This window comes from Oncorhynchus mykiss, chromosome 21, assembly GCF_013265735.2.
Source record: "Oncorhynchus mykiss isolate Arlee chromosome 21, USDA_OmykA_1.1, whole genome shotgun sequence".
NCBI classification, from domain to species: Eukaryota; Metazoa; Chordata; class Actinopteri; order Salmoniformes; family Salmonidae; genus Oncorhynchus; species Oncorhynchus mykiss.
In genome coordinates, this window is record NC_048585.1 from 24,216,335 (window position 1) to 24,229,329 (window position 12,995).

The following is a 12,995-nucleotide window of genomic DNA, read 5'->3' on the forward strand; positions in this document are numbered from 1 at the left end:
AGCCTGTCTCAAAATACAACACTGCCCCTTTAAGACAGAAAAAAAGCTCTTCACCTGACTTGCTTTTCAAAGATGGCTAGAAATGCACACATTATGTGCTCTTGTCAGAAGCAACCACTCCCCCATTGCTGACTAGAAATGTGCTAATAACTCACTTAATAGCCAAGAATATGAACAAATGTACACACCAGGACAAATGCAAAACAAGCATATCTGCACACAATCACTCATGCTGTAAACACAGTCCAGTTAAAAGGGAAAAGCACAGATCCATATATGGCAATGATCTATTTGCATATAGGGATACTGCAGCTCTGATTGGTTATGGCGCACCAGTCTGTGTGTGGAGTATGGGCCTGACTTGTTGATCGTGTTAACTAAAAGGGAAAAAGCAAGTTGACTGAAGTTCAATCTCGTGCTTCTCTGCGCAAGCTGATATTTCTTCTGCACGGCAGTCCCGGGGAGCTGCGCACCTGCGCACGACCGGAGCATAGAGGGAATATTGTCTACAAGCATATCAAATTTCCAGAGTGGGCTCTCTGCTACTTTTAAAGTTCTGAAACATTTTATGAGCACCACCAACACAATGAATGGGAAAATGAATTCAAAGGGAATTCCTTCTGCTGGTGATTTGCTAAACGTGCAATCCTACATGAGGCTGTGATTGGTTAATGACCTTTTATGACAATCAAAAGGGTCTGTCACAGACAGGGAATTATAACATACTGAGGGGTAAGTATGGGACAGCTGGACAGTAAGCCTGAGAAAGCTCAGAAATCCAGAGACCTTGCTGCAGCATTGCCCCAAACAAAGGGACAGAGAATTTCTCACATTTACATTTGAGTAATTTAGCAGACGTTCTTATCCGGAGCGACTTACAGTAGTGAGTGCAATTTTATTCATACTTTTTCCAAACATCTTCCACCGAGGATGGAAGGGCTCTACATTACCTGAATGGATCATTTCTTCAAAAGCAGCAGAGACACCACACTGGAAACTTGCTGTGTTTTAAGAGTATAGTTCCAAGCAATGTCTTAAAATAAACAAAATCAAAAAGGATACTTTTGAGATATGAACAGAAGTTTTAATGTTGAATAAATTTTTTAAAAAAATAAAAAATAATTCAGAATCAAGACATACCCCATATTTTAGAGCACACTATAAGGAGTATAATGACACCGAGATGTTATCTTTTCCATGTACAGTTCACGGATCGTAGGGTCTTACAGGAGCTATGTTTAGGTCTAAAAAGGGTCTAAAACAGCTACTTTCATCATGATTTTCAAAACAAACTATCTGTGATACCAAAAATATTTCTGGACCATGCTGGCGTGAAAATCGGCCTATACTGTTAAAATAACCACGTTTGTTTGGGTTTTCATTGAATTTTACATAAATCACGAAGCTCATCAACATAATTTCTCAGCAACAAAAGGGTGATAAAATCATGATCCTGCATCTGTAAATAAAATCAATAAACATGTTTTTCATTTTTTTTATGGACAACATACGTTTTTGAAAAGCTGCTCGGCTAGCTCCTTGATATGGTTCATGACTTTGTGAGGACTGCACTCCTCCTGGCGAATACGCTCCACCTGATTGGCGATCAGCTGTCCACAGGAAAAGAAAAACATGAAGTTAGAATGCTTTATCCTTCACATCTTTACCACTGATTGGGAAGGTGTGTGTGTGTGTGGGGATACTCACGTCGTCGAACAGGTCTGTGGGTCTGTAAGGTGGCCCTCTCTCCGATATGAACCCAGCGAACGCCATACCGTCCAAAACCTTCATCAAGAAGTCATCCTCAGTCAGAGCCCTCTGGCCCAGGAACGCAGCCTGGAGGAACACACACACACTCTCATCAAGCCTGAGATTCTTGTTCCACTCTTCCTCTCTAAGTGTTAGACTCAAAACAGACAGTTCGCAGGTCTGTTTAGAGCTAAATGTTTTTCTCCTCCAGGCAGACATTAAAGTGATATATTCCATTGTGTTCATAAAGATCGTAGTTAGTTGCAGGCTTGTATGAACACAATGTAATATATCACCTTAGGAATAAAGTTCAGAGAGATAGAAGGTGATGTGTACCTTATGGAAGCGGATGACTGGTTCAGGGTGGATCCGGATGATGTGCAAACACCAGCGATAGCCATGGAACAGCTGGCCGAACAGCCACAGAAACACCGCCCGGATCTCCTTATCCTGCAACACACAGACAGGGAATTATAACATACTGAGGGGTAAGTATGGGACAGCTGGACAGTAAGCCTGAGAAAGCTCAGAAATCCAGAGACCTTGCTGCAGCATTGCCCCAAACAAAGGGACAGAGACTTTCTCACATTTACATTTGAGTAATTTAGCAGACGTTCTTATCCAGAGCGACTTACAGTAGTGAGTGCAATTTTATTCATACTTTTTCCAAACACATCTTCCACCGAGGATGGAAGGGCTCTACATTACCTGAATCTTGAGTGTGGAGGGTTGTGTGGAGGAAGGGGGGAAGGCATGGTCAGCTATCTCCAGCTCTGGGTCCAACACCTACAAACGCAACAAGATGGCAGGAATCACATTACAATAACATGGACAGAAATATAATCTAACAGTCTTCTCATTACATCCGTTCAGTTCATCAATATTATTCAGTACATAAATCCTACAGCAGCTGCTGCTATATTTTGGCTTTCGGACACTGCTTCATCGGGTACCATAAATTACAATATGCGGTCAGAAGCTTTTAAGAAGATGAGAATTCTAGGAAGCCCCTCTCATAAATGAGACATGTGGCTTTAGACTAAGCAGCAAACACCCATTAACTAAATTAGCTGCAGCAGCTCCTATTCACAGTCCTATTTATATTTGGGGATGGTGATGTGAATAAATTCAGCTAATCGCTGAGAGCAGCAGAGTACCTAGATAAGCCCACACCTAACGGTTGCTGCCCAACTATCTCTAGACGCATCACAGCAACAACCTACACCCACCACCCGCCTCCACACACACACTGTACCCCACCAACCCCCACACACACACTGCACTCCACCAACCCCCACCACCCACATAACTTTTCCAGATGATTAAACAAATTAATTATCCCTCCAGTTGCAAAAGCTATAGCTTTTCACGCTCGGCAATTATCCTCTCTGTGAAGGTCACTTAGACTCAGGCCTGTTATGTTACGTGAGCCAGCTGGGAGGCGGAGGCTGGGACTGGGGAAATGTGTCCCTCCCTGACAACGTAGGACAGACCCCATCCAGACTGACAGGGCCATGGGTCCTGGGGCTGGAGCCGCACAGACTGACAGTGCAGACAGACAAATGCAGGGTGAAATGGACCCCACGATCACACACACTCACAATGTGCTTCATTGGTTATGGAAGGAAGCATGTGTGCATACATGTCACATGAACGCAAAGTGTTTTATTGACTCAGGACACAGAGGACTAGCACTTCCAGTGAAATTCTCCCTGCATTATCGGGCTCTGGTCTCATTCCAGCCATGCAGGGTCACCGGGCCAGCACTACAAGTCTATGGCCCACACAGGTTAGTACAGAGGGAGACAGGGGGAAGAAAGGAGGAAAGAACAGGGGGAAGAGGGAGAGGCCTGTATATTGTATTGTAGAATGGTCAGGTCCCATCAGAGGACCGGTTGTTCTGAGATGGAACAATTTTACAGTCCCTATTACTTACCAGAGCAGGTATTAGCTGGTACCTAGCTCTTTCTACTGTGTTGTTCATCAAACACCAAGAAATGTTTAAACATGGTAATGACGGACAATGGAAAAGTATACCGGTTTAGGAGCAGGTCCTTTTCAATGTACCTCTGACCGAGAGAACACAATAACAGCCTAACCCAGTCTCATTCTCTCTTACCCTCCCTCCCTCTTCTCCTGTTCAGTCTAGCCGTAACAAATTGGCTAGTAACCGTGCAGATTGAGTATGGCTCATGTTTCATGCCCTCCAGCCAATAGAGATCATAGAGACCGGCCTGATATAAACCCCATTGGTCTCAGACAGACAGCCTTGGAGAGTTACAAAAGCATAAACACTGTATACTGTCACATGTACTAAGATATAATTCACCACGGACATGTGTCAGAAAACAACCCAAATTGGAATTAATTTAAAACAGTTAAGAAATGTGCCAAAAAACTAATGAAGTACGCATTTTGAGAAGTCCCGAGCAATGTCTGTTTGGCAATATTCTGAGCAATCTACGCCAAGTCCATATCAAATGTTCCTTCATATTAAAACATACAACTTGACTCAAATCCTGATAAAGAAATGAGGGGAGGAAGACAATTACATCTAGGGAATAATATGTTCCTAAATATTTATCATGTGGGACTGCATGTCAGATTCTATAATTCATCTTCTCCCTCTGGTCTAACTCTGATAACACAAACACACACTGTTTGGGCTGTGGGAATCAATGCCAATGTCATACAGGCAAACAAAAAAACTCCTCTTTTGGCTGCAGAATAATTTCATTCATTGAAAATGGGAAGATACATTTCATAATTCTTTATCGGACTACTGTGTATTACAGTAAACTCTGCACATTACAGTAAACTCAGCACGTGGCAACTCACACCAATTGTGAAACTAAAAACGGACATATCCTCATGAACAGTTCAAGACTGTATTGTTTTTATAGATGTGACTCATGGGTAATTTCAATATTGTAAAATATGATATTGTTTTATAGGGGTGTGTAATGGTAGTGCCAATCTCTTACAATTAGAATTTAAGATTGTGATCAAAGTAATTTCCCACAAACATATGATTGCATACAATATCAACGAGAATCATTCAATAAATAAATTCTGCCACCATTTGTTTGTTGTAGCTATTGATGGGAAAGCTATGGCATGGCTCGCCTCTACTCCACATAGGAACAAATGCTTAAGACAGCCGGCAGATACCAACGATAGGCAGGACCAGTCAGGAAATCAGATTAGTTTTACATAACATGGATCTTATCTGAACAAGAGGAATTTCCAGATTGTGCTGGCAGTGAGAAGCTTGATTACAATAAGGAACTTGATCTTATTTAGAAAAGGAGTTGGTTCAGAAGTAGTAAATCAACATCTTAATGTGATGCTGTGCTTAAACCACTATAGCTGTACATGGTTCAGGGTAATGCATAGTGGGAGTCCCTGTGTTGGGTTAACGTGCTGTACTGGTATTGGTGACTGATGTAGCTGTATGAAGTGAAGGTGTAGAAGTCTGAAGGGTGTTGTGGTGGGGTGTGAGTGTTGTCGTCATGGTAGTTACCATGGAGAGAGCGGTCTGGGTCTGCTGCAAGAGGGGGTCGGGGAGCAGGGAGATGTGGACACACTCCGGGATGGTCACTGTGCCTCCGTCCAGGTCAGCGATGATCACGTCCAACTGTAGAACAACACACACGGATGGCCCAGTCAGTACGATATCTTTGATTGATCTTGCAAGAGATCACTGTACTGTAAACTGTACATGAGGCTAAGTGTGCTGATTGATAACAGTAGTGACTGACAGAGCCAGACAAAGGCTTGTCAACAGCTGTTCATTACAGAACTTTACCTACTGCAGCAGTGAAATGTACCTTTTACTGGGTACATTTTAAGGGGTGAGAAGCGATAACCTCTCACCCCTTACACTCCATGATCAAATCGAGCTATCAGAGCCATGTGACTGTATCGTATACTATATTATACAGACAGGCGGTCTGTTGTTAAAGTCATTACATAACAAAGCATGGCGAGGGACCACGTAGTTTGACGCACCCTAACCTAGACCTCAGAAACATGACACTAAAATGGCTGTCTTTTCATAGTCCTAGTCCCAATCTGAAATGTATTTAGTGCCTAGCCCACTACTGCTATTTTACCTGCCTTCATTCTAAAAATGTACCTTATTTTTTTTGAATATCCTTTTGTATTATTTTTTCCTCAGAGCTTTGAGATAACTAATGAAAAGCGATATACAAAATAAATGTATTATTAGTATTATTCATCTTAATCATTAGTTTGTCCTTAATAACAAAGGAAACACTTTCAAAGTCATCCAACATGCCACTGAATATAGAATGAAGATATTTAATTTACGCGTCAGGTATATTGCGAATGTGCCTTGGCATTGGTTACAAAGACCGTTGTGTTAGTACTGCGAGATATTTAAGCTAAAAGAGGTTTCAGATGGCTAAAATACAGCAGGTCTGGGTTGTTGAGTGAGATTAATTATAGATAAGGAAGGAAGGCCAGAGAACTGACAAACACATATCTAGTAATCAAGATAGTACTACATGCTGTCAAAGTATGGGGGGGGCAACACAGAATGAAGACAGTCTTTACTGGCAGATAGGCTTTACAAAAGCATACACTGACGGAATATATAAACATCACATAGAAAATAAATCAAAAGAAGTATTGTAGATTGGAACATACGGTCATGCTACCCACCAGTTCCTGGGTCTCGGAACGGAAGAAAGAATTGACCCCGATGATGAAAGGCGTGGGCGTGCTCAGCACCTCCAGGAGTTTTCCCGGCAGGATGGGGACGTACGTAAAACTGACGGGAGGGAAAACAAGAGGACAACAGATTTACAAGCAATCAGATTAGGAGATGATATGATAAGTGTGAGGAAATCATAAAATTCCCCAAACAGACCAATATCGTATTAATCAAATCCCTGTAAACTCCCTATTTAAAAAGACATCTATGACCCTATTTTACAATGAATAACACACACACGCAGGCACGCACGCACGCTAACACGCACACACACCTGTATTTGAGGGGGAACATGATGGCCAGTAGTGCTCTGCAGGCGTCTGTTAGTCTCTGGTAGCTGCTGGACAGGAACAGGATTTTGTGTTCCGTCAGAGCAGCACAGAACAGATACAGGACGTTCACTATACCTGAGAGCAACAACATAACAGAAGTACAGTATTCACTTCACCTGCAGGGAAAGACCGACTGCGTGGATTGTAAAGATCAAATGTATCTTCGAACAAATTATCAAACATGCAGGCATAAAGACTGATATATACACACACACACAATACCCCAAAATGACCAAGCAAAAACAGGTTGTTCAAATGTTTTGATAATTTATACCAAATAAAAAACTGAAATACCTTATTTACACAAGAATTCACACCCTTTGCTATGAGACTCAAAATTGAGCTCAGGCGCATCTTGTTTCCATTGATCATCCTTGAGAGGTTTCTACAACTTGGTGATGGTCACTGACAGAGCTCCAGAGTTCCTCTGTGGAGATGGGAGAACCTTCCAGAAGGACAACCGTCTCTGTAGCACCTCACCAATAAGGCCTTTATAGTAGACTGGCCAGACATAAGCCACTCCTCAGGAAAAACGGCACATGACAGCCCGCTTGGAGTTTGCAAAAAGGCACCTAAAGAACTCTGACCATGAGAAACAAGATTCTCTGGTCTGATGAAACCAAGATTGAACTCTTTGGCCTCAATGGCAAGCGTCACGTCTGCAGGAAACCTGGCACCATCCCTTCGGTGAAGCATGGGTGGCAGCATCATGTTTTTCAGCGGCAGGGACTGGGAGACAAGTCAGGATAGAGGCAAAGATGAACGGAGCAAAGTACAGAGAGATCCTTGATGAAAACCTGCTCCAGAGCGCTCAGGATCTCAGACTGGGGCAAAGGTCAACCTTCCAACAGGACAACGACCCTAAGGAGACAGCAAAGACATCGCAGGAGTGGCTTCGGGACAAGTCTCTGAATGTCCTTGAGTGGCCCAGCCAGAGCCCGGACGAACATCTCAGGAGAGACGTGAAAATAGCTGTGCAGTGACACTCCCCATCCAACCGGACAGAGCTTGAGAGGATCTACAGAGAAGAATGGGAGAAACTCCCCAAATACAGGTGTGCCAAGCTTGTAGTGTCATTCCCAAGAAGACTTGAGGCTGTAATCGCTGCCAAAGTTGCTTCAACAAAGTACTGATTAAAGGGACTGAATACTTATGTAAAATGTGGTATTTCAGGTTTTTATTTTTATACATGTGCAAAAATGTATATTTTTTGGACAAAATTTCTGAAAAGCTGTTTTTGTTGTGTCATTATGGGGTATTGTGTGTAGATTGATGAGGGGGAAAAACGATTAAATACATTTTTGAATGAGGCTGTAATGTATGTATATATATATATAATTTAGGGTCACTTAGAAATGTCCTTGTTTTTGAAAGAAAAAATGTGCTTTTGTCCATTAAAATAACATCAAATTGATCCGCTGTAAATGACTATTGTAGCTGGAACTGGCAACAGTGAAGAGGCGACTCCAGGATGCTGGCAGAGCTCCTCTGTCCAGGGTAGCCTAGTGGTTAGAGCGTTGGACTAGTAACCGGAAGGTTTCAAGTTCAAACCCCCGAGCTGACAAGGTACAAACCCACTGTTCCTAGGCCGTCATTGAAAATAAGAATTTGTTCTTAACTGACTTGCCTAGTTAAATAAAGGTAAAATAAATGAAAAATGTGCACATCTTAATCTTTTATTTTTATTAGCCAGTCTGAGATATGGCTTTTTCTTTGCAACTCTGCCGAGAAGGCCAGCATCACGAAGTCGCCTCTTCACTGCATTGAGACTGGTGTTTTGCGGGTACTATTTAATGAAGCTGTCAGTTGAGGACTTGTGAGGTGTCTGTTTCTAAAACAAGACACGAATGTACTTGTCCTCTAACTCAGTTATGCATCGGGGCCTCCCACTCTTTCTATTCTGATTAGAGACCGTTTGAGCTGTTCTGTGAAGGGAGTGGTACACAGCGCTGTACGAGATCTTCAGTTTCTTGGTCATTTCTCGCATGGAATAGCGTTCATTTCAATAGCCTTAATTTCTCAGAACAAGAATAGACTGACAAGTTTCAGAAGAAATTATTTGGTTTCCCGACATTTTGAGCCTGTAATTGAACCCACAAACGTTGATGCTCCAGATACTCAACTAGTCTAAAGGCCAGTTTTATTGCTTCTTTAAATCAGCACCACAGTTTTCAGCTGTGATAAAATAATTGCAAAAGGGTTTTCTAATGATCAATTAGCCTTATAAAATGATAAACTTGAATTAGCTAACACAACATGCCATTGGAACACAGGAGTGATGGTTGCTGATAATGGACCTCCCATTTTTATTTTATTTTTTTTATCTGCCGTTTCTAGCTACAATAGTCATTTACAACATTAACAATGTCTACACTGTATTTCTGATCAATTTGATGTTATTTTAATAGCCAAAAAAAATTGTTTTTTTTTTTCAAAAACAAGGACATTTCTAAGTGACCCCAAACTTTTCAATGGTAGTATAGAGATATACACACACACTTTTGCCTTGTCCCCTAACTCATATCAAATATAGGCCTGTGATTTGCGTTCATTAAGAAATTCAACAATTGCGGAAGGTCTTCTCTCAAAGGAACATTGGACTTTGATTGGTCCATATCACTGATCATAAAAGTGCCCCATCGGTCCAGGGCTGAATAAACTGCACCGTGATTTGCCGTACCAAGCTGTCTAAAGAGATGGGCTACGCTGCTGCCGCTGACAGGGAGGGAGTCGTTGATAGGAGTCTGGATGACCTGTCGATCGCCCGCACCCAATGTTATAGTCCTCTAGAGAGACAAAGAGAGAAAGAGGGACGCATGGAAAAAGAGAACAGATCATGTGAACGCCCTTCCTTGGAAAAAAAAGGGATCAGCAACAATCAGCACAATCACAGAGGTATCGAGGAGAGGAGAAATCAGATGGGGAGAATCACAGGGGTTTAGCAGGTACATTAGAACTCCACAGTAACCAGCCATTCACAGCTGAACATGAGAGAACTGACCTATGCTGAACTGAGAAACCCATAGAAATGGGCCTTACCACAGACTCAATCAGCCCACTATATTTAATGAGCCTTTATGGGAGTCAAATATCAATGACATGCCAGATTGTCCATACAGAAAGATTTCCATTGTGTTTTGAGTATGGAAAGGGCAGAGTTCATACGTTTGAAGGATTTCAGGGGGTCTTACCATTTGAAATGTCTTATTGGTTTAGTGTCTTATTCGTTTAGTGTTACGGGATAGCTCTTACGGCCATGTGACGCAGAAGGAAAGTGAAAGACAATGATTTTTGTTGTTGATTGTAACATTCATGAAACATCTGATCTTAGCCATGTAAACTTCACATTGCAGCACATACATTACATGTATAGCTCAAGAGAGTTGTAGTAGTTGGTGTAAGATTTAAATTGCCATCATTTGTAAGTGTGATCTTTATGTTGCATGAAATTTCAATGACTGTTTTGGATTTTTAAGTATTTGCAAGACCGAAAAAGCCTGTTAGCCGACATGAATTAAGGCATAATTTGCACAGCATGATTAGCACAGTGAGTCTTGCCTGCAAATGAAGACAGATTGCAAAAAGTTGCATACAGGACAGGTAGCACAAGGTCAAAGAAGGCATCCAATACATCACAAAGAAACACAACCACAGCAGCCTCGAGGACAGACATCACATAGTAATACAACAGAATATACAGAAACAACTGGAACTACCTACAGAGGCTGTATACCACAGTTGACAAGTAGGAATGCAAATTATTTTTAGTACAGAAATTCTTCGAAAATACTGCCGTTTAAAATAAACTCCAGAAGCAGGAATCTACTGCAGCCAAATCTTCATCTCAAAGTACATAAAATACAGGGCCCAGGTATATCTGTGTATAGCTTAGAAGGAAAGGTTGGCATTAGCTCATGCTCTCAACAGCAGCACTGAGAACACAGTAACCCAGCTGTTGATCACCATTTCACAGTCACTCGTCTGGTCAACAACAAATTAGATATCGTTGAATTTTTCCAGGCTACCAATAACAGATTGTAAAAGGATCAGCCATCGGGTAACATATTGAGCCTTAAAGTGATTTGATTGCAGACCTCTCAAGGTAAAACCATTTTGACTGGCAGAGGAGGAGAGGAGGATGGGCTGAGAGAGGTATGTGAGTTACAAAGACATAGGAGAATCCCGACAGAATTGGGGAAAGCTAGGAGCTGATTGGTTGAAAGGAGAATAAAGTAGTCAGGCGGCGTACCAAGCTCTCCTCTCTCTCCTCCTGGCCCGGCTACACAAGTCCAGCAACACACAGACACACACACACAAACGAGAGAGAGAGAGAAATACACCATAGGAGAACACACAAATTAGAGACAACAGGATCCAAACAAAAACATGGCAAAACAATGACAAAACATTAACATTACAAATATATTCAGACGGTAACAGCGTGGCATTATGACATGAGTGCGCAGCAAAATGAACATAAGGCACAGAGTCAAACCAGCTATCAACTTAGGGGAAATAAAATGGAAGCATCCACAGCTACATACAGTGGAAGTCAGAAGTTTTCATACACTTAGGTTGGAGTCATTAAAACTCGTTTTTCAACCACTCCACAAATTTCTTGATAATAAACTATCGTTTTGACAAGTCGCTTAGGACATCTACTTTGTGCATGACAAGTAATTTTTCCAACAATTGTTTACAGACAGATTATTTCACTGTATCACAATTCCAGTGGGTCAGAAGTTTACATACACTAAGTTGACTGTGCCTTTAAACAGCTTGGAAAATTCCAGAAAATAATGTCATGGCTTTAGAAGCTTCTGATAGGCTAATTGACATTATTTGAGTCAATTGGAGGTGTACCTGTGGATGTATTTCAAGGCCTACTTTCAAACTCAGTGCCTCTTTGCTTGATATCATGGGAAAATCAAAAAACATTGTAGACCTCCACAAGTCTGGTTCAACCTTGGGACCAATTTCCAAAAGCCTGAAGGTGCTACGTTCATCTGTACAAACAATAGTACGCAAGTATAAACACCATGGGACCATGGCAGCCATCATACCGCTCAGGAAGGAGACGCGTTCTGTCTCCTAGAGATGAACGTACTTTGGTGTGAAAAGTGTAAATCGATCCCAGAACAACAGCAAAGGACCTTGTGAAGATGCTGGAGGAAACAGGTACAAAAATATCTATATCCACAGTAAAAACAAGTCCTATATCGACATAACCTGAAAGGCCGCTAAGGAAGGAAGAAGCCACTGCTCCAAAACTGCCATAAAAAGCCAAACTACAGTTTCCAACTGCACATGGGGACAAAGATCAACCTTTGTGGAGAAATGTCTTTTGGTCTGATGAAACGAAAATAGAATGGTTTGGCCATAATGACCATCATTATGTTTGGAGGAAAAGGGGGGAGGCTTGCAAGCCGAAGAACACCATCCCAACCATGAAGCACGCAGGTGGAAGCATCATGTTGTGGGTGTGCTTTGCTGCAGAAGGGACTGGTGCACTTCACAAAATAGATGGTATCATGAGGCAGGAAAGATGTTGCTTCGAAATATCCACATAATTTAAAGACATCCATCAGGAAGTTAAAATTTGGTCGCAAATGGGTTTTCCAACTGAACAATGACCCCAAGCATACTTCCAAAGTTGTGGCAAAATAGCTTAAGGACAACAAAATCAAGGTATTGGAGTGGCCATCACAAAGCCCTGACCTCAATCCTATAGAAAATTTGTGGGCAGAACTGAAAAGGCGTGTGCGAGCAAGGAGGCCTACAAACCTGACTCAGTTACACTAGCTCTGTCAGGAGGAATGGGACAAAATTGTGGGAAGCTTGTGGAAGGCTACCCGAAACGTTTGACCCAAGGTAAACTATTTAAAGGCAACGCTACCAAATACTAATCGAGTGTATGTAAACTTCAGACCCACTGGGAATGTGATGAAAGTAATAAAAGCTGAAATAAATCACTCTACTATTATTCTGACATTTCACTTATTTAAAATAAAGTGGTGATCCTAACTGACCTAAAACAGGGATTTTTTACTAGGATTAAATGTCAGGAATTGTGAAAAACTGAGTTTAAATGTATTTGGCTAAGGTGTATGTAAACCTCCGACTTCAACTGTACATCCAACATGTGAATTAGTCAGACGATGTGTTCATGACCATGG

The 12,995-nt window shown here is 41.7% G+C and overlaps 1 protein-coding gene across 11 annotated transcripts in view; it reads right to left on the minus strand.

The window, feature by feature from the left end:
* LOC110500094 (SET binding factor 1) overlaps positions 1-12,995 on the minus strand; it is a 75,506-nt gene that overhangs the window by 24,676 nt on the left and 37,835 nt on the right. For 6 of the 11 annotated variants that reach the window (XM_036957375.1, XM_036957373.1, XM_036957369.1 and 3 more), the window contains 9 exons: positions 11,069-11,098; positions 9,500-9,605; positions 6,762-6,894; positions 6,421-6,544; positions 5,273-5,386; positions 2,458-2,535; positions 2,086-2,199; positions 1,708-1,836; positions 1,512-1,610 (listed from right to left, as the gene is read on the minus strand). In XM_036957375.1, coding sequence (XP_036813270.1) covers positions 1,512-1,610; positions 1,708-1,836; positions 2,086-2,199; positions 2,458-2,535; positions 5,273-5,386; positions 6,421-6,544; positions 6,762-6,894; positions 9,500-9,605; positions 11,069-11,098 — 927 coding nt within the window. The remainder of the gene's footprint in view (positions 1-1,511; positions 1,611-1,707; positions 1,837-2,085; positions 2,200-2,457; positions 2,536-5,272; positions 5,387-6,420; positions 6,545-6,761; positions 6,895-9,499; positions 9,606-11,068; positions 11,099-12,995) is intronic. The other 5 variants (XM_036957378.1, XM_036957377.1, XM_036957376.1 and 2 more) reach the window with 3 other exon arrangements.